Source organism: Chlorocebus sabaeus, chromosome 3 (assembly GCF_047675955.1).
Source record: "Chlorocebus sabaeus isolate Y175 chromosome 3, mChlSab1.0.hap1, whole genome shotgun sequence".
In the NCBI taxonomy this organism is placed as follows: domain Eukaryota; kingdom Metazoa; phylum Chordata; class Mammalia; order Primates; family Cercopithecidae; genus Chlorocebus; species Chlorocebus sabaeus.
The window spans coordinates 92,785,776-92,812,205 of NC_132906.1; the positions used below are offsets into that span (position 1 = coordinate 92,785,776).

The 26,430-nt window shown below is 43.9% G+C and overlaps 1 protein-coding gene across 15 annotated transcripts in view; it reads left to right on the forward strand.

The window, feature by feature from the left end:
- The window catches only part of ARHGEF7 (Rho guanine nucleotide exchange factor 7), a 181,175-nt gene that overhangs the window by 86,041 nt on the left and 68,704 nt on the right, over window positions 1–26,430 (forward strand). For 9 of the 15 annotated variants that reach the window (XR_012092630.1, XM_007960907.3, XM_007960906.3 and 6 more), the window contains 3 exons: window positions 269–399; window positions 7,932–8,133; window positions 23,172–23,260. Coding sequence is in view for 14 of the 15 variants with exons in the window: in XM_007960907.3 (XP_007959098.1) it covers window positions 269–399; window positions 7,932–8,133; window positions 23,172–23,260 (422 nt within the window). In the remaining variant the exon portion in view is untranslated. Of the gene's footprint in view, window positions 1–268; window positions 400–4,283; window positions 4,445–7,931; window positions 8,134–23,171; window positions 23,261–26,430 lie in introns of those variants that run through there. The other 6 variants (XM_073014500.1, XM_007960915.3, XM_038007900.2 and 3 more) reach the window with 2 other exon arrangements.

The window sequence follows — 26,430 nt, forward strand, 5'->3', positions numbered from 1 at the left end:
ACATTTCACAAACTTTTGAAAATTTTACTAGAGAAGAACTGATTAATAGTTATCTCCAGATAATTTCTGGAAAGGTAGTTGGGGAATGAATGCAAGTCATTTATGTAGCAAAGAATTTGTTCTTTGTTTTCTGCATAAATGGGCTGCTTTGTTGTGGTCTTTTGGTGTGTCCCTCTGTGCTGCCCTAGTTTTAAAGTCGAGTGTGTAGTGTGGGTGCGTGGTATCAGGCGCTCTCAGCTCTCTTTTTCTGTGTGCATGCCCTTTGCAGACATCGGGCTGGGGAGTGACTCCGTGTGTGCCCGGCCCTCGTCTCACCGCATAAAGTCTTTTGACTCCCTTGGATCACAGTCTTTGCACACTCGGACTTCAAAACTGTTCCAGGGCCAGTATCGGAGTTTGGTAAGTTTGAGAGATTTTGTTACTTAAATATGTTTGGGAAGGATATGAGTGTGTATGGATATATCTGGAAAGATACATAAGCCTCCATTAATGGTGTTAAACAGGGCGAAGTTAGCTGGACTTTGCCTCCGCTGCTCCTGTAATCGGGTTTGACATTCGCTCATTACCGGATTATCCAGATATTATGCCTAATGAGTGCTTTTGAGAAACGCGTTTGTTTTTAGGTTGTATTACAAGACTCATGGCTCGCTATCTGAAGTGATGCGTGCTTTAAAATACATCCCTTGGCACTTGCATGGCATTATCAGCTATGCACATGTACAGAAATATGAGAATAAGAAATATATATGTAGAAATACTCAGCTCTGTAAAGAAGAGAGGATTAAAACTAAAGAATCTGACTTTTTTTTTTTTTCTCTTCATGGAAGCCTGGCTTAGTGTGCTTTACTAAGGCAGGATTTAGTTTACAGAGGAGGGAATCCCTTAGAATGGCTGATTGGGATGCGGAGAAACAAACTTAGATGATTGAACAGTTGTCGTGGAGAGTGAAAAAATACTCTTTTATAAATGCTCAGGATACAGACTGTGAGTAAGACCCACGGAATGTAATAGTGAAGCTGAAAATGAGAAATTCAAACCCTTAAAGCAGGGCTGCCTGGAGAGTGTTGCGGCAGAGCCAGGGCTGCTCCTCCGTGGTCCTGCTCCCTTCTCTGAGCCGCAGGCTGGCGGCGGTGACTGTTTGGCTGCTGGGGATACCACTGCTTTCTCGCGACGTCTTAGTACAGGACTTTGTTGGAAACATAGTGATCATGTAAAGTGAGTCAAGAGAGAACCCTATTCTAGAGTCATTAAGGGTCCATGGATTTTCCTCTGCCTTAACATGGGAATATTGCTAAGTAAGCTGGTGGCGGTCCTCAAGAAGTAAAAATTAATTTAGATAGAGTCGTGTTTTGTAGAGGGAAGTAGATTAGAGTGGTTTATGAAGCGTGTGTTAAAAATGGAAAGATACGCAAAGAATGTGATTTTTATGTTTCTGAACTTTTTGACCTCAAGCTCGCCATCATTGCTGTGTCTCCTCTTAGAGGACCCCTGAGGGGTCTGACTGCTCCCGGTGCGGTGGGCGGTGGGCTGCGTGGCCTGAGTGCTGCAGTCCTCACGGCGGCCCCACGAGGCCTGGCTGTTGCTGTTTCCTGCTTTGCGGGAGTCTGCACTGGAGGAATTCTGTGGACTACCATTGGGAGCATTAGAATTCCACGTTAAGGAGAGCTAAACAAACCACTCTAAACACACTTGAAATTAGCTCTGTAAAACACCTGAGGAAAACATAAGAGATACCAGCACGCCTTGGGTAAAGCCGTGATTTGCTGTCTCACCCGTTCACCGGTGGCAGTTTTCATCTGATTTTCTTTCTTTTTGAGTGGAGGACTGGATTACAAATGTATAATTTTAAGTAAAATGAAGTTAAATGTAGTGTTGGTAATCTTACTGAGATCCTAGTAAGTACAGGATTAATTTTTCATTAGCTGCAGAAATTTCGTTATGCTAGAAATCAAGACTCGCGCTCTCTGACCTGTGTGAAGTCTTTTTGGGGCTGATTGATGTTTTGATTGGGTGCTAGTGAGCTGCTTGCTCTTTGGTGGAACGTGCCAAGACCTCTCTCAGCCATGCTAGGTAAGAATGAGTGTTTCTTTACCCTTAGGTTTTTCCGTGTGTAGTTTATCAATAGCACTTTGAGGTAGTTTCCTTGGATTAAAAATTAAAAACTTATCTTGAAACAAGAATGGCCAAACATTCCTTTGAAGCTGGGCGGTGGATGCATGGAGGGCCACCTGTCACTCTCTCCTTTTGTGTGCATTTGAATATTTCCATGATAGAAAGTTAAGCTAAAAGGCAACTTGCAGTTTCTTGAACATCAGTTTTGAGATCATATTAAACCTCAGCTTTGAGATTGCGTAAGACGCTTCCATGCCCCAGACGAGGATCTGTGTTCTGAGGGGCTGGCGCTGTTTACGCCCGTTTGCTCTTGTGTTGCTCCTTCATTACCTGCCTCCCTTTCAGTGTAAGAATGTGTCCTCCAGCCACCACTGCAGTTGCTGGTTGTTTTTATAAGCTTGTTTTTCATCTGTGAAACCGTCAGCCCCCTGCCCCGGGACAGCTTTCCTGCCTCAGAATATAGGCAGGCTTGAACAGTCTGATGTTGTGTTTCCTCCTTTGCACTGCAGTGTAGGTTTTCACTTGTCTGTGGTGCTTCTCCACCATTCCGAGGAAAGAACACTCAGGGGAGAGTTCTTACCCACTTCCAGAGGCTGAGCTAAATCGAGCTCTGTATCCAGTTCGGCTCTGTGATGGGCCTCGGTGGTGAAAAATGTGGTAGGCGCCTGCTGTAGATTGAGGTATGGTTTTCCTCACAGATAAGGCATGAGTTCATACTTCACTCTTCAGAACTTTGATCGACACCGCTGGAATTCCTGGTGTCTCTGCTGTGTTTTTTAGTCTTCAGCTGCTGATAGGTACAGCCCTGAGTGCTGAATGCTGTTCTCAGAGCTTGGGGATGGCGTTTGTGAGATGATTGTCCCCATCATCCTTCATTTCTGGGAGAGGTGACTTGATTTCTTAAAGTGCTTCTTCTGCTTCTGGAAACCAGGGACCTGGACGTCTGGCACAGTCCTGATGCTGGCAGGTAACCTTGGCTTTGGACCAGTCAGTGAGTGTATTTCCAAGACATGCAAGAAATTATATCCAAATGTTTTGTACACATTGTTAAATATTTTCATATACCGTATTTTGTCAATTCGAAGACTTCTCTTTTTAAGTCATTTTAACACATCTGGAAGTATGTGTATCTTATAGTTGATGGTATGCCATAATTTAATTGACAGTATTTGGTGGAATATAAAGACATTGTCTCATTTTTGGCATCTTACATTGGTTGACATATTATGAGGAAACTGAAGCTTAGAGAAGATATTTACACAAGATCACGGCACTCAGAAATAGTAAAGTTGGTGTGAAAATGGTCCCAGTCCTTTGACAAACATTTCTCCCTCTGTGAAGGAAGTTACAGGTGCCCTTAGAGCGTGGAGGAGAGGGTAGAGTGCGTGTGAAGCAGCACTCCAGAGTGTCCTGGTTTTGGATTGTTAGGATCATTTCAGAACATGGGATACAATAAAGTAAACAGCTGATTAAGATGCAGGATACTGATGGGTGGTGCTTTGGCTCTAGGCATCAGAGAGAGGCCGTTAAGGAGCATGGTGGGCATAGATGACCGTACCTGGCCAGGTCATGCGTGCCTGGATGGGGTCTCTTTTCCCTTTGGGTTAGGGCAGTGGGGGAACTGTCTTCACTTCTCTCCAGTTACTTTTCCTGACATGTAACATCCCTAGAAAAACAGTTCATGTGTTGTGTGCATACAGCGTCATGTATTGCATGATAAAATTTTATATATGGAACGTTCCTGTGTAAGCAGCACCCAGATGAGGAGGCAGAGCATGACCAGCCTCCAACCCCTCGATGGGGCTCGCGTTCCCCAAGGTATCTGCTGTCCTGATGTCTAATGGTAAAGATGAGTTTTATCCATTTTTGTATTTTTTAGCAATGGGATTCTGTGGCATATCTTTTTTTTTTTTTTCCTTTTACAACTGGCTTGTTTTTCTCAACTGAATGATTTAGACTCCCTTAAGTGTCATGTTGAGTCCAGACAGGTGACAAGCTACAGTTTCAGGAGAGCTTTTTCAAAAAGGGGGGGAAAACCCCACAATGATAAACTAGTGATGAAATACATCTCTTCCAGCTTCCTGTGACACCACTGACACTGAACAGAGCCCTCACTCAGCTGCCGTGATTTTAGGCTGATCTTGGTGGTATAGAGTGTGTAGTTGGAATATAGCCTATTCTGGGACATCCTTTCCCAGCCTGTCCCATGCATCTTGCGCCCTGATGGAGCACGTGTTGGCATGTTCTAAGCAATCTGTCTGGAGAGTAATAGGCAGAACGAGTATTACAGAGCCCACATGTCCTTCAGCGCAATGACTGCCGAAGAATGGAGGTATGTTGTATTGGGACGTTTCACCCGGACACCTGGATCTGAAACGGCTGCCTGCCCCCTGTACCTTTCCTTGGATTCTCCCCTCTCTTAGACGCCACCCTTCCTTTCTGGGGTGTTGCTTTGCTGAAGTAATGTCAGTAGAGGTGCCTCCCTCATCCCTGCCTTGAGTGTAGAGCGTGCCTGCATTTGCACACTCATGACTGTGAGGTGGAACGCCACTGCCTCTTGATCATACCTCATCTCCCCTCTGCTTCCATTCAGGCCCGCGCTGGCCTCAGCCCTGGTGCTGGCTGGAGCCTCAGGGTTGGCCAAGGGTGACCCCGGGCACCTGACCTAGGGAGGGGCCTGCTGCGCCTGGGTTGCTTTGCTCACCACAGTTGTGTTGTGGCGTTGGAGCTGATCACCAGGCTGCATGCGCTGTGAGCCTGTTTTCCACAAGGCCAGCGTGCCCAGGTGACGTTGGATTACTCACAGGAGAGTGTGGTGGCGATCACAGCGACAGGTGGTGAGTGGAGATGGTGGTTTGCAGAAAGAGAACTTTACATAGCACAGTGAGCTCAGGTCACGTTTCACCACACAAGAGCAAGCAGCACGTGACAGTTTCTGGATGGGAGCTTCACTTGCAGTGGCAAACTTGACCCTGCCCCTTGTTGGTCACAGGGCCCAGAGAGCTTTTGTGTCTGTGCTGGTGATTGTTCTTTGGCGCTTTTGTTGCCAAACAGTGAAGGGAGACTTCTTGATTAAATATGAAAAATGCATTAAATATTTCACTTACGAATTTGAATTATTAAATACATATTTATAATTAATACTTAATCTGTAAACACATTTAAATAGATAAGTATTAAATATTTTTGGAATATTACAGCTACTCCTTACTGAGGATCTGTTGTGACCTCTTTGATGCTTTACCTTTTAAAAATGTTTTTTTCAGTGATTTATACATGAACTTAGTTTAAAGTCAAGTAATTCTCTGAAACCTGCTATTAGGAAAAAACACAGTAGATTTGGCCACTTTTAATTTTTTTCCACTGGTTCTTTTTTTGTTCGTTTTTATGGTACATAGTACATATGTATTTATGGGGTACATGAGCTGTCTTGATACAGCCATACAAGGTGTAATAATCGTATCAGTAACTGGGGGCGTCCGCCCCCTCTAGCAGCCATGACTTCTGAGTGCTGGTTCTTAAGGAGTGCTTTCTGACATGGATAGTTGTTAGTTTGGTATTCTGTGGGGCTGAGGGGGCGACCTTGCTGGACGGTTCTGTTTGGCCGTCTTGCTCCTCCGTTGGTTCTTTGTAGGTATTTGCCTGTGTGTCTCCAAATAAAGTGCCCCCCTTTTTTTCTTAATTTGAAGTGATATCAATGTGGATTCCCACAGAGAAAGAGGGGCTGGTGCTGTTTTCCTCCCCTGGCCCCCTTTCCTGCATAAACGCCTAGGCCCGTGGTCCCCATGGCTGAGTTCCACCATGCTTTCACTGAGATCCGTGTTCAGGGTAACATGACGAGGCGAATGCTATTCAGAGCAGAGCCACATTGTATGCTATGGCTGTTCTTACCCATAGCGTTTTTTTTCCGGAGAATTGGTAATTCTGATTTCTTTCGTTTTCTGTGTACTTTTTGCAGGTTGCAGATCTAGTCCTTTGCGTATTTCTAAGGGTCTCTTTGACATTCAAATACGTTATTTTTTTGTCTTCTCTTCCTGATTAACACTCTTGGAGCCTGTGCCGTACTTTTAAACTCCCTTGGTTATGAGCCAGGCTGGCCGCACAGCTACTGCCTCTGAGCCCCCTTCCGTTGTCACCTGGGACACTCCCCCTGACTGTGTAGCTCTCCTCTGCCTCTTTCTCTTCAGTTTTTTTGTTGGTTAATCCCCCTGTTTTGGAGAAGCACCTTTTTAACTCCTTGAGAAAGGGGTGCGTGGGAGGTAAATTTTTGCGATATTGTATATCTGCAGATGTCTGTTTTATTAATCAGTTTTTTGTCTTTAGTTTTCATAAGTTTAATTATGGTATGAGTTGGTTTGAATTTCTTTAAGTTTATACTATTTGGGGTTCACACAGATTCCTGGATTGGTATATTTATGTCTTTTGCCAAATTTGGGATATTCTGAGCCAATTTCTTACCCTGCTTTTCAGCTCTGCCCTCTTAGACTCAGCTTCTGAGGCTGGTACCAGTCTTTGAAGTTCTGTTATTTCCCACAAGTACCTGGGAGTGAGTGTTGCTGGATGCGGGGCTGCTGATGGGCCTGCTGGTGGTAGAGCGGGGGCTGTATGTTAAGAAGTGTGGGTGGTCTCAGGCCTTCCCTATGGCTGGGTGGAGGGCAGGGAGAAGCCGGTGTGGGCAGATGGAATCGCCTGCTGCCACCTGGTGGGGATAGAGGCCTGGACTCTCTGCTGATGTCACTGGTGCTCCCTGGAGCTCTGGACACTTTGTGCAGTTCGTGGGGACACTGTGTTGCAGGTGGGCTGGGCTCGCCCACTGTCAGTGGTAGGGAGGTGGAGTGGGCCGGGGCTGATGTCTGCCAGGCAGCCCTTTCCTTGCTCCCGTGCCGGCACGAGCAGGCTTCTCCTGGGGTTGTCAGGCTGTGCCCTTTGATAGTTCTGCGTCTCCAGCCTCTCCGGAGCTCTGTCCAGGGCGGATGGAAATCAAAGAGGCCCAGCCCCTCTGCCTTCCTCTTTCTACCTTTCAGAAATCTGAAAATATGTACAGTTTTTGAGAAAAATGCAAATTAAAATATGAGGTACTATTTCTTCTTGTCAGTTTGGCAAAAATAGAAATGTTTGGCAATATTGAGTGTTGGTGGAAGTTTGAAATGAGAACTTTTAGTTACTGTTGGTGGGGATGTTGCTTGGTGTAGTTTGTAGAAACCTTTTGGAGGACAATTTAAAAAGATGTGTTAAAAAGTTAACTGTAATAAATACGTCTTCTGACCAGAATTTAATGTATAGGCTTGTTTACAGGTATATTCAAAGGTAGATATACAGATATTTTTAATGCGGCCTTGTCTACACAAGGAAAGCACTGTCTATGGTATATGGAAATATACTGGAAATAAATAATCTGAAAATCCACTAATGGAGAGTGGGTTCCATAATGAATGCTGTAGTCATATGGCGTAACATGAAGTGTTAGGTAAGCACCAGTAACTACTGCCAGAGAAATGACCATGTTGTCTTAACTTTTGTGACTTGTGGAGAAGTATGTGTAGTGTGACTCTGTCTCCGTGTACACGGATGTGTCTGATGATGTGGGTGTCACAGTGGCAGACCAGGACTTTTGAATGCTGTGAAGAGGGTGTTCTCTGGGGGCTGGAGTGGTGCTGGTGGTGGTCATGGTGCACTGAAAGGGAGGAAACTGAAATTTCTCTAAGATGTTTTTTTGCTGTTGGGCAGTTATGCTACCTTTGTACTAGTAAAGTATAATCTGTTTTATAATGAAGTAGACTGTTCTTGGTATAATTTTTCTCCCACTCTTCCCCTTTTAGGACATGACCGATAATAGCAACAATCAACTGGTAGTAAGAGCAAAGTTTAACTTCCAGCAGACCAATGAGGACGAGCTTTCCTTCTCAAAAGGAGACGTCATCCATGTCACCCGTGTGGAAGAGGGAGGCTGGTGGGAGGGCACACTCAACGGCCGGACCGGCTGGTTCCCCAGCAACTACGTGCGCGAGGTCAAGGCCAGCGGTAAGTGGCCGAGCCTGTCCTGTGTGTGGCTTTTCTTTGCCATGAGCAGAGAGAAGTAAATGTACTTGACATAGTGTTTACTCTCCAGCTGGACCTGTGCAAATGACCTGGTCTTAGGATACGGTTTTTTGTTAGATGTAATGGATTTTCACCTCAGCCCCACATTGGGGCCCTGGCATCAAGGGCTCTGTAGTTACCAGGCAGCATTTCCTTTCGTCCTGGCATTTTTCAGATGTGAAGAGAAACATCTCAAATCTTTAATCGTTGCAGTTTTACTGTGATAGAATTGATCCTCTTTTTTTGGGGGGGGCGGGGGGCTAGTGTCAGGACTTGGAGTTGGTGATCCGCAGGCTGGATTTAATTTTTGTGGCTATGGGTGCTTTTGGCAGTGGCGTGCAGTGAGGTAATTTCTGTCATTTTCTTCGTACTAGTGATAGTATTTTACAAATGCATTGCTTCCTTATGTTTTGTAGCTGTTCGCATTGTTTCACTGGCTTTCCGATTTTGAGACTTGTGTTCTTATGAAAGAATAGTGATCCTTGGCACGTGGCTGTGGCTGCCAGGCTGTCGTGGCTGCCGGGCTGTCGTGCCTATCGTGGAAGCGTGTGGGTGGGCGGGCAGAGGCGGGGGGTGGAATTTGTCAAGGGGGCATCATGTATGTAGCTGGCATCCTGCCCTGTGGTTGAAAAACACCGTTGTATAGTATACAACCATTCCTCTAGTATATACCGTTCCTCTGATTCTGCTGGGGAAAGAGCGACTTAGAGACAATAGCTGATACACAGGGAGGTGTGGAAAGAACATGGTGTAAAATTATAGCTGTACTCTAGGGCTTGGGTGACGGAGCCTCAGAGCCACAGGTGTTTCAGATGGAAAATGAGGATGATCGTTCTCCCTTGTGCGGTCTTGTGAGGTTGAATTGTTAAGGTTTGTACTAGGTATGGAGTCTGGCAGAGTAGGAGCTAAGGGAATGTTAATGGCTGCTATTGTTTTTCTAAGGTAGCAAGAAAAAAAGATTTATAAATGGGAATATGACAATTTTGATGTAAAAATATTTTTTCAGTGACCTCAGAAAACAAGTATTTTAATAAGGCATCTGGCAGCCCTTATTTGTAAACTTCTCTGGTGGAATTTTTAGGAACACATGCCTATTCGTTTTCTATTGTATGTATACATACACATATATATAAAGCAGTTTGCCATTTTTAAATGTACTGTTCAGTAGCACTAAGTACATTCGCATTTTTATAACCATCACCACTGTTTATCTCCAGAACTTTTTTCTTCTCAAACTGAATTCTCTTCCCGTTAAACAGTCCCCTTTCCCTTCCCCAGCCCCCGCCCTCTACCATTCCGCTTTCTGTCTCTGAATTTGATTACCGTTGGTGCCTCATGTAAGTGCAATCGTTTTGTCTTTTGACTGGCTTGTTTCACACAGCATAAAGTGCTCAAGGGTTTTCCATGCTGTAGCATATGGCAGAATTACCTTCCTTTTTAAGGCTGAATATTTCATTGTATGTATGTACAACATTATGTATTGATGGGAACTTGGGTTGCCTTCACCTCTTGGCTATTGTGAATAATGCTGCTAAAAGCATGGTTGTGTAAGTATTTGAGTCCTTGCTTGTCAGTTCTTTTCTGTATATACCCAGAAATGGAATTGCTGGATCAGATGCTAATTCTGTGATCAGGTCTTGAGGAACTGCCACATGGTTTTCTCCAGTGGCTGCACCACATCACGTTCCCACCAGCAGGTGCACAAGGGTTCTGCTGCTTCTGTGTTCTCGCCAACTTGTTTTGTGTGTGTGTGTGTGTGTGTTTTTGAAGTAATAGCCATGCTGTTGGATGTGAAGTTGCTACTGTTTTTTGTAGTTGTTAATAATAATTTAAAAGGCAGTATGTTTTATTGTAATCGACTTGGGCAGAATTTTTTTCTGGCTGCTTGTTATGTTCCAGTTAATGTATAAAGTACTTTCCATTTGCAACTCAGTTCTCCCTATAACCCTTGAAGACAAGTATTGCTGGGCTATTAGGAAGCGGGTAGGTTACAAGTACATGACATCCTTTAAAAAAATCTGTCCATGTGTAGAGCCCACGGAGAGCGTGGCACTGGCACCATTCTGAGGGGTGGAAATGGCAACTTGACAGACATCGCTGTTAGGAAATGCAGTTTTGTCTGTGACTCAGTTGGATGGCGCTGGCCTGCATGGGCCTGCCTGGAGACCTAGGGCTAGGGCAGGCCCAGTCCATGCTGTGAGCCCATCTCCTAGCCCGGCCCTTCCAGTTGGAGAGATCTTTCTTCTGGGGACCAGTGAGAGCAGCCCTGGGCCAAGAGGCCTGAGATGGCGCCAGTGGACTTTCCAGGAGGACACTTGAGCCAGGGCAGAGGAAGGAGGACCTCGTTGCTCACCTTTGCCAAGGAGAGTTGAGGTTACAGAGCTGCTGAGTGGACGCACCTTTGGAGTAGGGACAGACGCTTGTTCCAGCTGCTCTTTCTTTAATTCTTAAGTGAACTCCTCCTTAAGTGTGAATCCTGGACTGACTGAACCACAGTAAGAGTGCAGGTGAGTGGGTTTTCACTTTTCATGTATTTTTCCTTGTGAATTTTTTAGAAGTAACCCAGCGTAAGGAAATTACACTGAAAAGAATGGGGTTTGTGGATCTCAAAATCCTCTCCAGTGGGACGTGGTTTTCAGACACATTTGAATGTTGTCAGTGTCATCTGCCGTGGGAATTTGTCTTGCAGTGTGCTGTTACCTCTGACAGCCCACAGGAAGGCATCGTGGGCTCCCTCTTTGGAGTGGATTGTGGGTCCTGGAGCTGGCAGCAGCAGAGGACGCTCTCCAAGGACCAGCAGGGCATATTTAGAAACACGGCTCTTGTGAGGAACGGTGCTCTCACTTTGTTCTACCCGAAGCCCCCACTCATGTCTTATGTGTGTCTGAGCATGTGTGCATGCTCGGTTTAAACGTGTGTGCGTGTACATGGTGTGTTGCCATCAAGGAGCTCTTTGCAGGGGCCACACTGAATCCATAGGTGTATTAGGGTTCTTCAGAGGGACAGAACTAATAGGGGAGATATATATATATATCTATCTCAAGGGGGGTTTATTATATATATTATATATATAAAACATATATATATAAAGTAAACATGTATATATATAATATAGGAGTTTATTAACTTACATGATCACAAGGTCCCACAATAGGGGGATGTATAAATATGTACATGTGTATGTATGTATACTATATGTATATACATACATATGTATATATGTATACTGTATGTATATATACACATACACAGATGTATATATGTATACTATACACATACGTTTCTGTGTATACTATATATACGTATCTATACTATATACACACGTATGTATACTATACACACACATATGTATCTATGCATATTATGTATATACACACATACGCATAGGTATGTATACTATATGTATATACACACACTATATATGTATACTAAATGTATACACACACACGTAAGTATATGTATATATGTACACAAGGTCCCACAATAGGCCATCTGCAGGCTGAGGAGCAAGGAGAGCCAGTCCGAGTCTCCAAACTGAAGAAGTTGGAGGCCAACGTTTGAGGGCAGGCAGCATCCAGCACAGGAGAAAGATGTAGGCTGGGAGAGTAGGTCAGTCTCACCTTTTCACATTTTTCTGCCTGCTTTATATTTGCTGGAAGCTGATTAGGTGGTGCCTACCAGCTTAAGGGTGGATCTGCCTTTCCCAGCCCACTGACTCAAATGTGAATCTCCTCTGGCAACACCCTTGCAGACACATCCAGGATCAATACTTTGTGTCCTTCAATCCGATCAAGTTGGCACTCAGTATTAACCATTACAATAGGTTTTGTGCCAAACTGAGACCTGAGTAACTTTGGAAAATTTCCCTTTTTTTCCTGTTTATTTTTTTAAATTCAAGAAATACCATTTTTGAGCATATTAGTCATTAATAAGCTAAACTTTATATGATGGTTGAACCAAGGGAATAACCTTCTGTCCCTGTTGTTCTCTGATTACCTGAGCATATTGTATGGAAAGTCATGCTAGTTTTATTTTAGTTTATTTATTTTAAATTTTATTTTACTGTTTTATTTTGAGATGGAGTTTCACTCTTGTTGCCCAGGCTGGCGTGCAGTGGCTCTCACTGCAACCTTTGCCTCCTGGGTTCAAGCGATTCTGCCTCAGCCTCCCGAGTAGCTGGGATTACAGGCATGCACCACCATGCCTGGCTAACTTTTGTAGTTTTAGTAGAGATGGGATTTTACCATGTTGGCAGGCTAGTCTCGAACTTCTGACCTCAAGTGATCCACCCGCCTCAGCCTCCTGAAGTGCTGGGATTACAGGTGTGAGCCACCATGCCCAGCCTAGTCTGATTTTAAACAGGGGCATTTGAGGCAAGTGTGAAACCACATTTTTTACCATGTCACTCTAGAGCAGTTAAGAATAAAACTCTAGGATCATAATTACATTTCAGTATAGCAGACTTCCCTCTCACCTCTGGCTTTGCTTAATGTGGTTACAATCACCTGTGGTCAACCCTGGTTTGAAATAGGTGAGAACAATACGGTAAGATACCTTGAGAGACCACATTCACATAACTTTAGTTGTAGTATATTGTTATAATTGTTCTGTTTCATTATTAGTTGTTGTTAATCTATTATTATACCTAATTTCCAGATTAAACACACATAGGTATGTATAGATAGGAAAACATAGTATATATAGGGTTGGTGTATATACAGAGGTACAGCCGCAGTTTCAGACATCCAGCGGGCAGTCTTGAAGGTACCCCCGTGGATAAGGATGCGTGACTGTATTGCATGTTTTCCAGTAGTTGATGAGACTTTCTGATTTTGGAATTAGGTTTCCTTTTTTGAAGAGTGTGTTTAATGTATTTTGATTTATAGTTAATTAGTGCTTGATTTTTCTGAAAACAAAATTGTGCCAGGTTCCAAACTAGAGACTTCTCTGACCATCATGTCAGGATCATTTCTTTATTCATGAAAACACTGACTTCCTTTAAATTGAGGGTTTCTCTTCTGCATTATATTTTAATTCGATGTACAAATACTTTTACTGAGTAAACAGGAACTGAAGTTTTTCTCTAAATGACATTTTATTAGGCTGTTTGTCTCCAGATAAGTTGACCAGATGGTCCAATTCATCTCTCCTGCTTCCTGGGGAAGTGTAAATAGCCATTGGTGGTTTGCCCTCTTGTGGTCGGAGATGGAATTGTTCTTGTCAAGATTCGCCATGGTTTAACCCGTGGTGTAGGATTTCTTGTTCGAATAGTCCCTCTTTGGAGACAGATATTTTCCAGGATTCTGTAATAAGGATCTTTCTAATGCTCGTATCAAAAGCATCGTATATTATTCCTGAATATGTACAGTCTTATGGAAGGTAAATAATTGTTACTTAGCATTTATTTTCTGTGCACGTTTTTTGGTTAGGTAAAGCCCATGGATTTTTACAGCATTTTTTTTTTTGAGATGGAGTCTTGCTCTGTTGCCCAGCCTGGAGTGCAGTGGCATGATCTCAGCTCACTGCAGCCTCCTCCTCCTGGGTTCAAGCACTTCTCTTGCCCCAGCCTCCCGAGTAGCTGGGATTACAGGTGCCTGCCACCACACCCAGCTAATTTTTGTATTTTTAGTAGAGACGGGCTTTCACTATGTCGGCCAGGCTGGCCTTGAACACCTGACCTTGTCATCTGCCTGCCTCAGCCTCCCCAAGTGCTGGGATTATAGGCATGAGCCACCGCGCCCAGCCTCTACAGCATTTTTTACAGGCTGATATGTATTTGTGTTTTTCACCTACCCTCACTCTTACTCTCTTGCTTCAGAATTTCCTAAATTCAAGGGAGAAGGTAAGGAGAGAGGCAGCGAGGTCCATTCTGGAAGTCAGTGGTGATGGTGGTTGCTGTGATTAAATAGAAGTGGAGGTGTTCAGCCGCATGTGGCCACCGTGGCCTGGTGCACACGGTTAGCAGCTGTGAGAACACACCTCGTGCTCTGTGTGCCTCCAAGATCAGTTTTCTGTGTGTACATGTGGCCTCGGGCTTTTTTAGATGATTATTTCTAATGTGCTGACTTCAGTAATTCTCCTGTTTCTGGACAGCTTATTATCTGTTGTACAGTAAAGACATTTCTTTTAAATGCTGTTTTGGGGGCTGGTTAGCTTGAGATGATGACTAACAATCTGTGTTTGGCAGTGATGTGAGAACTTAAATGGGACTGTTGTTTGCTGACCCACAGATCTTTAACGACTGTTCACATTGCCACTTTTTAAGTTGGTCACTTTTAAATATTTTTTACTTATTTTTGACATAAAGCAACATAACATGCAGCTGAATTTTGAATGTTGTTATTTATTTAGCTGTGGAGGAACAGTGTTTGTGGTGAGTGTAATCTGTGCAGGGAAAAGGACAGAAGTACCACAGAACCTTGCTTTCCTTCATGCCACTGGGTGTGAGCTTGTGCCATAGTCCTTCCTCCTCTCCAGTGAGGACTGGGTTTGGACAGGACACATGAGGCTGCATTACAGGATGGCCCTCTTAGCAGTATAGTTTCTCGATGTAATTGTTTTTAAACGAGAGAGAAGAACATAAGTTAGAAGACATGGGCCCCCGAGGCAGGTGTAGGGAGCGTATTACAGCATTATGTACAAAGGAATCTTGGAATAGATGGTTTGGAAATGTTTCTGGCATGTGAAAGTGAATATTCTCCTAGATTGGTGTACCAAGCCTGTCCTCACTCACTCACATGTGGCTGTCTCCCATCGTCGGTGATGATTACACATCTTCCATTTCAGGGGCACATCCCATAGATCAACTGACTTAGAGTAATTTGGGGTCAGGTTGTTAGTCCCAGTATTAGAGCTTCTCTTTTTAAAAAAAGTTTTATTTGCATTTATGGTTAAGTAATTGTATTACTTACATGCCACACGCTTGTAGCGTGTGATCGTCAGTGGATGGAAGAGCTTATGTGGGGAAGAGCAGAGGCCTCCCGCTCCTGCAGGCCTGATCCAGGGAGAGCCATTACTCACCTGCTCTCCTCCTCTACGTAGCTGCCTCACAACTCTTCACAGTATGCAGAGACTTCTCTGCTTTGATTTGTAGGGTGTATCTCACTTTATTGCACTTTGCTTGTTTTTTTTTTCCTCTCACAAATGGAAGGCTTGTGGCAACCCTGTATTGGGCAGCACTGTTGGTGCCATTTTTCCAGCACCATGTGTCCACTTCTTGTCCCTTGCTGCATTTGGGTAAGTCTTGCACGATTTCACGCCTTTTCCTTATCGTATCCATTATGATGATCTGTGATCAGTGATCTTTGGTGTTACTGTTGTAATTGTTTTGGGGTGCCATGAACCATGCCCATATAACGTGGCGGACTTAATCGATAAATATGTGTGTTCTGACTGCCCTACTGACCGGGAATTCCCCATCTTTTTCTTTCCTTAGACCACTCATTCCCTGAGACACAAAAATACTGGAATTAAACCAATTTGTAACCTTACTATGACCTCTTAAGTGTTCAAGTGAAAGGAAGAGTTGCATGTCTCTCAACTTTAAATAAAAAGCTAGAAATGATTAACCTTAGTGAGGAAGGCAACGTATAAAGCTGAGACAGGCTGAAAGCTAGGCCTGTTGCGCCAGTCAGTCAAGTTGTGAATACAAAGAAAAAACTCTTGAAGGAAATTACAAGTGCTACTCCAGTGAATACATGAATGATAAGCAATGAAACCAGCTTTTTGGTGATATGGAGAACGTCTGAGTGGTCTGGATAGAAGATCAAACCAGCCATAACATTTCCTTAAGGCAAAGCCTAATCTCTTCAATTCTATGAAGACGGAGAGGTGAGGAAGCTGCAGAAGAAGAGTTTGAAGCTAATGGAGGTTGGTGCATGAGGTTGAAGGAAAGAAGCCGTCTCCAGAGCACGAAAGTGCAGGGTGAAGCAGCATGTGCTGACAGAGAAGCTGCAGCAAGTCATCCAGAAGGTCTAGCTGAGGTCATCAGTGAAGGTGGCCACACTAACAGGCTGACTCTGGTCTGGGGCGAATGTAGCTGGTGACTGAGTTGAAGCCAATTTTCATTTACCATTCTGAAAATCCAGTGCCCTTAAGAATTATGCTCAACCCACTCTGCCCCTCTGCGCTGTGAGTTAGAACAGCAAAGCCAGGATGATGGCACGTCTGCTTGTATCATGCTTTGCTGAATATTTTAAGCCCATTGTAGAGACCTCCCACTCAGAAAAAAAAGATTCCTCTGAGCATGTTACTGCTCATTGACAGTGTACCTAATCACCCAAGAGCTCTGAGGGAGACGTACAAAGAAATTAATGTTGTTTTCATGCTGCTGACACAGCATCCATTCTGCAGCTCATGGGTCAAGGATTAATTCAGATTTTCAAGTCTTAGCATTTAAGGAATACATTTTGTAAGGCCATAAATAGTGATTCCTCTAATGGATCTAGGCAAAGTAATTTGAAAACCTTCTGGAAAGGATTTACCCCTTCATATACTGTTAAGAACATTTGTGATTTTTGGGAGGTTAAAATACCATCATTAACAGGAGTTTGGAAAACGTTGATTCTAACCCTCATGGATGACCTTAGAGCTTCAGGACTTCAGTGGAGGAAGGAACTTACCTATGTGGTGGGAACAGAAAGAGAACTAGAATTGGAAGTGGAGCCTGGAGATGTGACTGAACTGCTACACTCTCATGAGAAAACTTGAACGGATGAAGAGTTGCTCCTTATGGCTGAGCAAAGAAAGTGGTTTCTTGAAATAGAATCTACCCTTGCTGAAGTGCTGTGAACATTGTTGAAATAACAAAAGATTTAGACTGTTGCATAAAGTTAGTTGATAAAGTAATAGCAGGGTCTGAGAGGATTGACTCTTAATTTTGTAAGAAGTTGTATGTTTGTAAAATGCTATCAAACAGCATCTCACGCTCCAGAGAAATCGGAAGAATCGGTTGCTATGGCACACTTCATTGTTGTCTTGTTTCAAGAAGTGTCCATAGCCACCGCAACCTTCCACAGCCACGGATCAATCAGCAGCCATCCATGTCGAGGCAAGACCCTCTACAAGCAAAGAGATTACAGCTTGCTGAAGGCTCAGATGATTGTTAGCGTTTTTTAATAAACATTTATTTTCTAACTAAGGAATGTACTTTTTTTACACAGTGCAATTGCAAACTTAATAGACTACAGCATAGTGTAAACATAGTGTTTGTATGCAGTAGGAAACAAATTTGTGTGACTCACTGTATTGCCATGGTCTGAAACCAAGCCCTCAGCAACTTCAGGGTCTGCCTATGTACCCTGTTTGACTTACCTTCTTCCTCCTACTTTCTTCTACTTTTGTTCTTTGTGATTGATTTGTTCTTCTGTTGGTGTGCTAAGTGAGATACTTTAGTCTTATTTGTATTTTGGTGACATTTGGCAGATACCTCCTGATGCCCCATTTTGTTCCGTGAAGATTCACCTTGACCCTTTTCTTTATCCTCCCACATTCTGCCTTTACTCAGCTGTATCTTTCTGTTGCATTGTCAAGGTTGTTCACAGTTACCCCAGTTACACTTGGCTCTAAAGCTGCAACCAGCATCCATTCCACAAATAATTACGTTGGTGACCACTGTTGTGGAAACTGAGAGACACAGCAGTGGGAAAACCAAGAGTGTCTTCCCAGAAGTTACGAAGTGCACATGAGGTGTCCTGCTCAGCACATGAGGTAGGGGTGAAGGTCTGTGCTCTCTGGTCTCCGCTGGCATCCGAAAAAGAGGAGGGGGCTCTTATAGAGTGAAAGAGACTCAGAGGCACAACAGCCAGGTATGTGGTGCAGACTTTATTTGGTTCCTGACTCAAATAAGCTGACTTCAGAAAGCCATTGTTTTGATAGACAGGAAGATCTGAATATAGACTAGGCATTAGATACTATTTAAAAATCATTAATGTCGTCAGGTGTGATAATGGTCTGAGGTTAGGGTTTTGAGTTTAAAGAAGAAAACCTCCCTTTACTAACACTGAAGTTTTGGTAGGTGGAGATGACCTCATCTCTGAGACTTGCTGATGGTGCTTCTAGCAGAGAACAAGGCGGGAGCGGACGAGGCAAGCTCGATGCTGAGGACTGCTACCGTTCAGAGTGTACGTGGTTATTCTCTGTATGTTTATGTATGTTTTTAAGTTTCTGTCTTAAAGTTTGGGAAAAAGCAATGGCACAATTATAACATTTTCAGATAAAGATCGAGAGTATTAGCAGATTATCCCTTGAACAACTAGGAGGACGTCACCGGACAGGAGGGTGCGTGTGGTTCAGGAAACTGGCAGGCAGACACTGCTGAGCACAGGCAGACGCACACAGGCAGTGACTCTGTGAACTCTGAGTGCGTGAGTAACAGCCAACAGACCACGCACAGCGCCCCAGCGCCGAAGGTCGGAAGAGGACGTGGGAATTCTGAGTTTTCGGGGCCATGTCTGCTCTGGTGGTTGAAGCCAGTGGTGATGATTATCTCTGGACTTTGCTGGATCAGCAACACATCACAAATGAAAGCGTAACCACTGAAACCGAGGGAAGCGGTTGGGTGGCTTTCAGTCAAGTGGGAGAGGCAAGTTGAGGACTCACAGAAGTGTGTTCTCAAAAGAGGCAGAAATTCCCAGCCCCGTGATGGTGGAGCTGCCTCAGGCTGGGGGAGGCCACCGCACCTGGCTCTCTGGACCTGGCCCTCACCCGGTTGTGCAGCGTTCCCATGTGTCTTGGTGGACTCTGGTTTTGCTCGGAGCTGGCTGTACTTCCTCAGCCCAAGGAATCCAGAGCTCTTCAGTTCTGGAAAGGATCTTCTCAAGGACTACTTCCTGCTCACTCCCTGATTTTTCTCCTGATTATCTTACTAGATGTCTTATTTTGCCCCCAGTTTTAATCTCCTTTGCGTATGTGTTTGTTTCCCTGTGCTGTGTTGTAGTCCACTCCTCTGCTTGTCAGTTCATTAATTCCCTCCTCACGGTGATACTAACCTGTTTGTGGAGATTTCCATTTTAGTGACCATATTTATTTCTAGAAGTTTTGCTGCCGCTTCAGATGTTTTAATCCTCATAGTGCCTTTTTTATTCCTTGGATTTGGTCCCAATTGCGTCTCTCTCCTGTCATTTTAAACAACAGATGACATTAGGTCTTGATTTTCCTGTTATTTCTACTCTGGGGAACCTGGTCCCTTTATATGCCACATCTGCTCACACCCTCCTGGCAGCTCCTGGCATGGTGGGTGCATCCCTGATGGTGGGTTCCTGTGTACCCTGGGTGGTAGAAATATTTCTACAGAGAGGAATAACATTTGCTTCTTAGGGGTTCCCAGAGACTTTTTTGTCGCAGGCAGGTCCTGGTAGTCCTGCAGGAGGAGAGCGGCAGTTGGAGTGGTCCTGCTCAGCAGGTGCGGGCTCAGGTTTTGGTTTCCTCTAGGCTGTGCTCCCATCTCTGAGCAGCCTGCACACGTCCTTGCTGTTTCTCTAGACCAGCGCACAGAAGCTTCCAGACATCTTTGCATCGGCTCTGCGGGTTACTGAGGGATCCAGTTTTATTTGCCTGGGTTGGAGCAGGTCTGTTTTCTTCGTGCATTGGGTGTAACCCCAGCTGCTGGGGCCTGGAGGCAGGTCTGTCTCCCCTCTCCTAGTGAGAGGGTTTCCTCTTTGCTTTTGGCACATCGTCCCCTCCTTCTCTTTTACATGTCTATATTTAGATTTTCTTGTTTTCAGCATTTTTCGAGTATATTGTAAGAAAGGGAAGACTTGCTGCCACAGTCAGCCCCTGGAAAGGTAGCACTAAGCTGCATTCTTTTGCTTCCCCACACCTCAAAACCAGTGAATTTTATTAATTTTTAGCTACCAGATGGGCCAAAAATGCTGCTTTTCTTAGGATAGTAGGGCAGTTGAGTATGTTCTAATCTATTTCCTGACTGTGTGCTTTTCTGGCTGTTTGAATGGCCGTAATTTAGCCTCTCTTAGATTAATTTCAATGCGTTTTTTTGGTAGAAGCTACTAGCAGGCTTCCTAGGCTGCCCGGGAGTTACCTGTGCCCCTGCTGCCCCGTGCCCCTCCTGTTGATGGCACGTTTCCTCTGGCGTGACCATCCCAGGAACCTGGACAGTGGTGGGGCGAGCAAAGAGCCTTGCATTGGAAGTCAGGGGTGGCCTGGCTGGGGTCTGGCAGCCAGGGGCTTCCTGTCTGCCCTGCAGGGTCTCCTGACAGACCCACCTTGGGTGTTTGTGGAAATTATGCTTCCTAATTGGAAGCGAGGGCACGTTGTGGGTGGCACACCTTAGCGGTGCCCTCTTGTTGAAAACTAACCACAGGGTGTTTTGGGGAATTGATCTTGAGACCTCCCATTCAGCAGCCAGCAGAATTGGGAGCTCTTTTTTTCTAAGGGAGGAAAGGCAACCTGCATGGACCTAATCTGATTTGTCTGAGTTTCTTCTGCCTGTTTTTTTATTTTTATATAATGTTAGTAACCTGAAACTTTTTCTTTTGAAAACTTTTTTTCTTATAGTTCTTACAGTAAATTAATTGAGTTTTATTAACTGTGGTGTTGAGTTGTGAGGTATGTCTTAAGTTTAAAATAACAAAGCTGGCAAAATCATTACTTTTAATATGATTTAAAGCAGATTCAGGGTCACCGTTAGGAAGCTCACTTCACCGGCATGCATGCTAACATGTGGCTTATGATCGCAGGGGCTGTGATTCTGTGATTTAGGTGTGGACGGTCTCCCCTGTAATGGTATTTTCTGTTCTGCCTCCAAATTGCAGATTTCAAAGATGAAAAAGTGTTGTTTTTTTCTCAAATGAAAACATTTCATAGTTTTTTCTTCTACAGTTAAATTCTTAGCTGTGGAAAAGAGATTGAGTAGGAAAGTGTGCTAGCAAGAATAGATTGCTTTTCCTCCTTGTAGCTCTTACAGTGTAGAAGGGATTTGTTTCCCGTGAAGTTTTGTTTTCCATCCTGTGGGCAGAGAGAATTCTTGCAACTTGGAGCAGCACCTTGTTTTGTTGTTTTCAACCACCTGGAAACACTTAACAGTGAGGCATTGAGGGAAGATTTAGGAACTTCTGTGAGGCATTGAAGGAAGATTGAGGTAAACGGCTCCTCAGGAGGAGGAGCCAAGGTTAAGGAGCATGAGGTTGGTTTGGGGCATTCTGGGTTTCTGTTGCTAGAAGATGGTGCACCTCCTGAGGAGGCAGTTGACGTTAGGGACCTTCAGCCTTAGAGTGTTTGGGGTTGAAGGCACTGTTTTGGGATATGCTACCTCAGACCCCGGGACACATGGGAGGAGAGGAGAGCAGAAGGGACGGACTAAAGACAGGTGCTGCTCACACACCAGAGGAGAGAGGTGTGTTCCCACCCAGTGAGGGGTTCACACGGCAGGATTCTTGCAGTGGAGGTGAGCTTTGAGGGAGAACTGGTAGGAACTAAGTCCCCTAGAAAATGCTCATCACACTTTCTTGGGGGAAGAATGTGGGAAAAAACCTCTCCCTTTCCTTTGTCCCCACTAGCCCCAATTTGATACACCGCCCCTGTAGCCCTGGAAAACCAGTGGTAAACAGAATCTGTAGAACAGATGTTAGATGTACAGAATGTAGAATCAGTGTTAGACCTATCTGCCCACCCCATAGAACTGTTGGTAGATCTACCCCATGGAACTGTGATAAACACACACACACACACACACACACACACACACACACACAGAACCATTGATAGACCCACCCCATAGAATTGTGATAGACGCACACTGTCCATCTCATCATTAATAGAAACACACACATACCCATAAAACCATTGAGAGACAGAGGAACCCACCCCACAGAACCGATGATGGACACCATGCACTGTCTGTAGAACTCATGGTAAAGACACAGACACTGTCCGTAGAACTGATAATAGACACACATACCCCCATAGAACTGTGGAGAGAGAGACCCACCCACACAGCCAGCAGTAGACACACCCACACTGTCCATTGAACCAGTGATAGAGACCCCTTCCTGAAGAACCGTTGGTAGACAGACCCACCCGGGAGAGCTAACAATGGGCATAGACACACCCACACTGTCCATAGAACCGGTGATAGAGACCCCTTCCTGAGGAACCATCGGTAGACAGACCCACCCCGGAGAGCTGACGACGGGCATAGATACCCCTACACTGTCCATAGAACCGGTGATAGAGACCCCTTCCTGAAGAACCGTCGGTAGACAGACCCACCCCGGTAGACAGACCCACCCCGGAGAGCTGACGACGGGCATGCACGGTGCCAGGTTTTTGTTTGGCGGGTGTTTCTTCAGCACCTGTTATGCAGAGTAAATACGTGTTGAGTGGATGTGGGGCGAAAGCAGTGCTGTTTTAAAACATCGAAATCCTTGCTGGAATCAGGACTGCCTTAATGGTTTCGCCTGGTGTGGACGTGAAGATGCTGTGGGTTTTTCTTGTTTTTGCCCCTGCTTGAGATGACTTTTCTTTCTCCTCCTTGTCTTCTGTGAGCAATGGTTATTTCAGGCTCTGAGCCAGATCCTGCTTCTTTAGAGAGACTTTTCCATTCTGAGGTATCGGAATCCCTAACTTTTAGCCCTGAAGTTTTAATATTGTTATGTATCTGCCAAAATGCCTTTTATTTGGGTGTCTGGGTAATGCTTTATATTTACCACACTATGGAATTGTCCTTGTAGCTAAACTGCTTTGGTTTTGGCTGCCACTCGTAGAGCAGTCTCTTAGACGCCTTCGGCTTGAAACTAGGAGAACAGGGTGGGGATGGGGTGCGGTGATTGGCCTTGGTGAGCCGAGCCTGAGGGACTGGGTTTCTGGGGCACTGAGAGTCACTGTGGACGGCCTTTTCCTCGGCTTGCCGTTTGGCTTGTTAATTTGGTGAGGCTGCTGGATGAGTATCCTTGGCCTCTGTGAGGGGCTGGAACTTTTGTTATCTTTAGTACTGATCAGTAAAACTATGCTACGTTTTATTTCAGAGAAGCCTGTGTCTCCCAAATCAGGAACACTGAAGAGCCCTCCCAAAGGATTTGATACGACCGCCATAAACAAAAGCTATTACAATGTGGTGAGTAATTGCAGAACGTTTTTATAACTAACGGGTTTTTTGGCTGTCTGTAAAACTCAGCAATGTAGAATGTAGGTGAAATACCTAGAATAGGAAGAAGGAAATAAAGTTCATTTATCTGCCACACAAATGTAACCACCCTTAAGGTTTTGGTCTGTTTCCTTCTAATCTCTGTATTTTTGTAATTGTATGTTTTTGTTTTAATACCGTGTATATGGAAGCGTCCCTTGTCCCATAACATAGTAATATGGCTGTTTCCCCATGCCATAGCCAGTCTTCAAAAATGATATTTTAAAAGATGTATAATGTGATTTGAAAATTCTATATGCATTGAGTGCCATTCTGTTTGTATTCAGAGCAGACTATAAGTACTTTAGACATAGGGCTTCTAATTTATTTTTTCTCTTAATATAGTGTTTCCCAGGACTGATGTGTACCTATCACATGGCGTAGAATTAGGGGAGCATGTCTAAACGCTATACATGTTAAAGACAGGTGTTTCTGGATCCTAAAATTTGCTGCTTAATATATTCAGTATGTGATACTAAATCTGTGTAGTCTAATGCTCTTAAATCTGTATGGTCTAATGCTATTACATCAAATGTATAGTCTCATGGTACTAAATCTGTATCGTCTAAACCTTCTTTGTACCTAAGCTTATGTAGCTGTTGCATGCTCTATAGAAATGGAAAATAATTTATTTTAAAGAATTTATTAAAATTTTAAACTACTCAATATGATAACAAAGTAAACCCTCTAAACATGTATGTTTTGAATTCTGGGGAAAATGTGCATTTGTTTTGTTATTTCTTTCCCTACTCCCAGTCTTTTTAATTTTCTTGGTGAGGAGATATAAATATGAACCCATGAGACCTTTGAATTGTTGGTGTGAAATAGCAGTTGACTGGTGTTTTTGTGCAGCAGTCATTTTATCGTGAGCATTTGATTTTCTGCGCCTGTGTTGGGAAACGGTGAAAGGTTGTGGTGAAATGGAGTCTGAACAGCTCCACCACGTGGACCTGTGCCACCGTCCTGTGCTGTGGGGCTTGCACTCTCAGCTTTCTCCTGAGTGCCCACCTTCCATTGGCCCCAGCATCTTACTACAGGACAGACCGGCCTGGGGACCTGCTCATGAATAACTGTTTATTTGGTGCCTGCTCTGTGTAGCTCTGTTAAAGGCACCAAGGTGCACGGTGAACAGAATGGCAGGCGGGTGCCTCTCCCCTCGTTTGGGTACGGGAACACGACGGTCTTCTGTTGCCTCCATTTTTACTGGTTTTTTTTTTTTTCCATAATTTGACATCTCTGCACCTTCTTGTGAACGAGTCTCTTCATGCATCATGCCACTTCTCTTACCTTAGTGCCAGTCTTTGACTTCTTTTTCCTCGTATTTGGTCAACTCCAGATCCTTTTCTGCCTTGGAAACCCTTTTCTTTGCTTCCCCTCTTTCTTCCCTTTTTTTTCATTCATCTTCGTTTGGCTACTTGGACTCTGCCTTCTATTTCAACTTTGTGGACTTTGAGAAGATCAGACTCCTTTTAGCGCGTCATGTGGCCCATGTTCCCGGGACACCTACTTTCTGTCGTCTCTCCTAGTGCTCTGCATTGCCTTCGTCCCTTGGCCTGTTGGGCATTTGCTCCCGGGATTTGGCTCCACTAACTTATTTCCTTTTTAGTGTGTAATGTAGTTTATGTGTAATTTTGTGTACATAGCTACAAAGACAGTAGTTGGGTTTTATGGGTTGTAGGAAAACTTGAGTTTTAACTCCTAGAGCTGCCCTTTCCTCTTGCATTCTTGTATAAGACATTGCTTTCCTGGGGAAGGCTTCGTGTGGTGAATAACACAGCCACAATCCACAGTGAGGTTCCAAAGGGTGTGTTACTTTTTGTTATGGTTCAGGTCCAGATAATTGTGTTAGAGAAATTGGTTAACAGCATTTAAATTGGTGCCACGGGCATTCTTTACTTTCTTCATTAATCTTCCCTTCATTAGGCATTTTATAAAACCAGGCAACCATGCTTTTTTAGAAATCCTAGTGGGTTTTACTTTGCATTATATGTTGTGTAATACTTCTCAGATTGAAGCATAGTCGGTGCCTTTTTCATTTTCCTTCTCTAACTGTCCTTTCACAGAGAGGATAGCCTGGGCATTGTAAGTGCTCTTTTCTTCGAATCAGCCAACTCTTTCATACAGAATGATGGAGAACACCTTGACCTCAAAATTACATCTAAATTGTTGTCTATATAAAGCTACATTTGTAAATAGAACTTGATAAAATTACAGTTATAGAAATAAACGCATAGAATTCATAAAAAATCATCTTTTGATATAGTACTCTCATTTTGCAATAGAGAAAACAGAAGCTAAATGCGTTGTCCAAGGTCATACGCTGGTTACTGACTAAGCTAGGAATCAATTTCAGCTTTCCTTAATTTTATATTTATAAATGGTACATAAAAATAGAGAACAGAATACAACACAGAACAAAACATGATGGATAATGTGTCAGGCATTTCCACACCCCCTTTTGTAGTTTCGTTTTCACAGAAAACTATAAGGTGTTTCAACGCCACCGAGAGTTGAAAACTTACTAAAGGGTAAGACCAGTGTGGACCAGTGGTGTTAAGGAAAGTTACATGAACGACTTGTCTTAACTTGGGATCAGTATAATGGAGTTGAGGGAAGAGTATTCCATGTGAAAGTACCAACATTTTGAAATTAAGAGACAATGAGGCAGGTATGAATGGGATGGGTATGTGTCTTCCTGCTACTGTATAATGGTTAAGATGAACACCAAAAAGACACTGGGAAGTAAAACTCTTAGTAATCTGTCTGTTACTATGGACCATTCAGTAACTATTTCTCTCTCTTCTCCTTCTGGGACTCCTGTTGTGCAGTTAGTCAGATATAGACAATATATGAGCCATTGTCTTCACCTTGTCCTTTAATTTTTTTAAACATAGTTTCCTTTAGTTCTTTGGACATATTTATAATAGCTGCTTTGAAACCTTTATCTCCTAAGTCCACTATCTGTACCCCCCCAGAGACAGTTTCTATTGACTGCTTCTTTTTTTCGTGTGTGTGTGTGTGTGGTCACACTTCCTTGCATGTCCTATAATTTTTTAAATTGAAAACTGGACATCTTACACCTATTTTAGCAGCTCTGGATG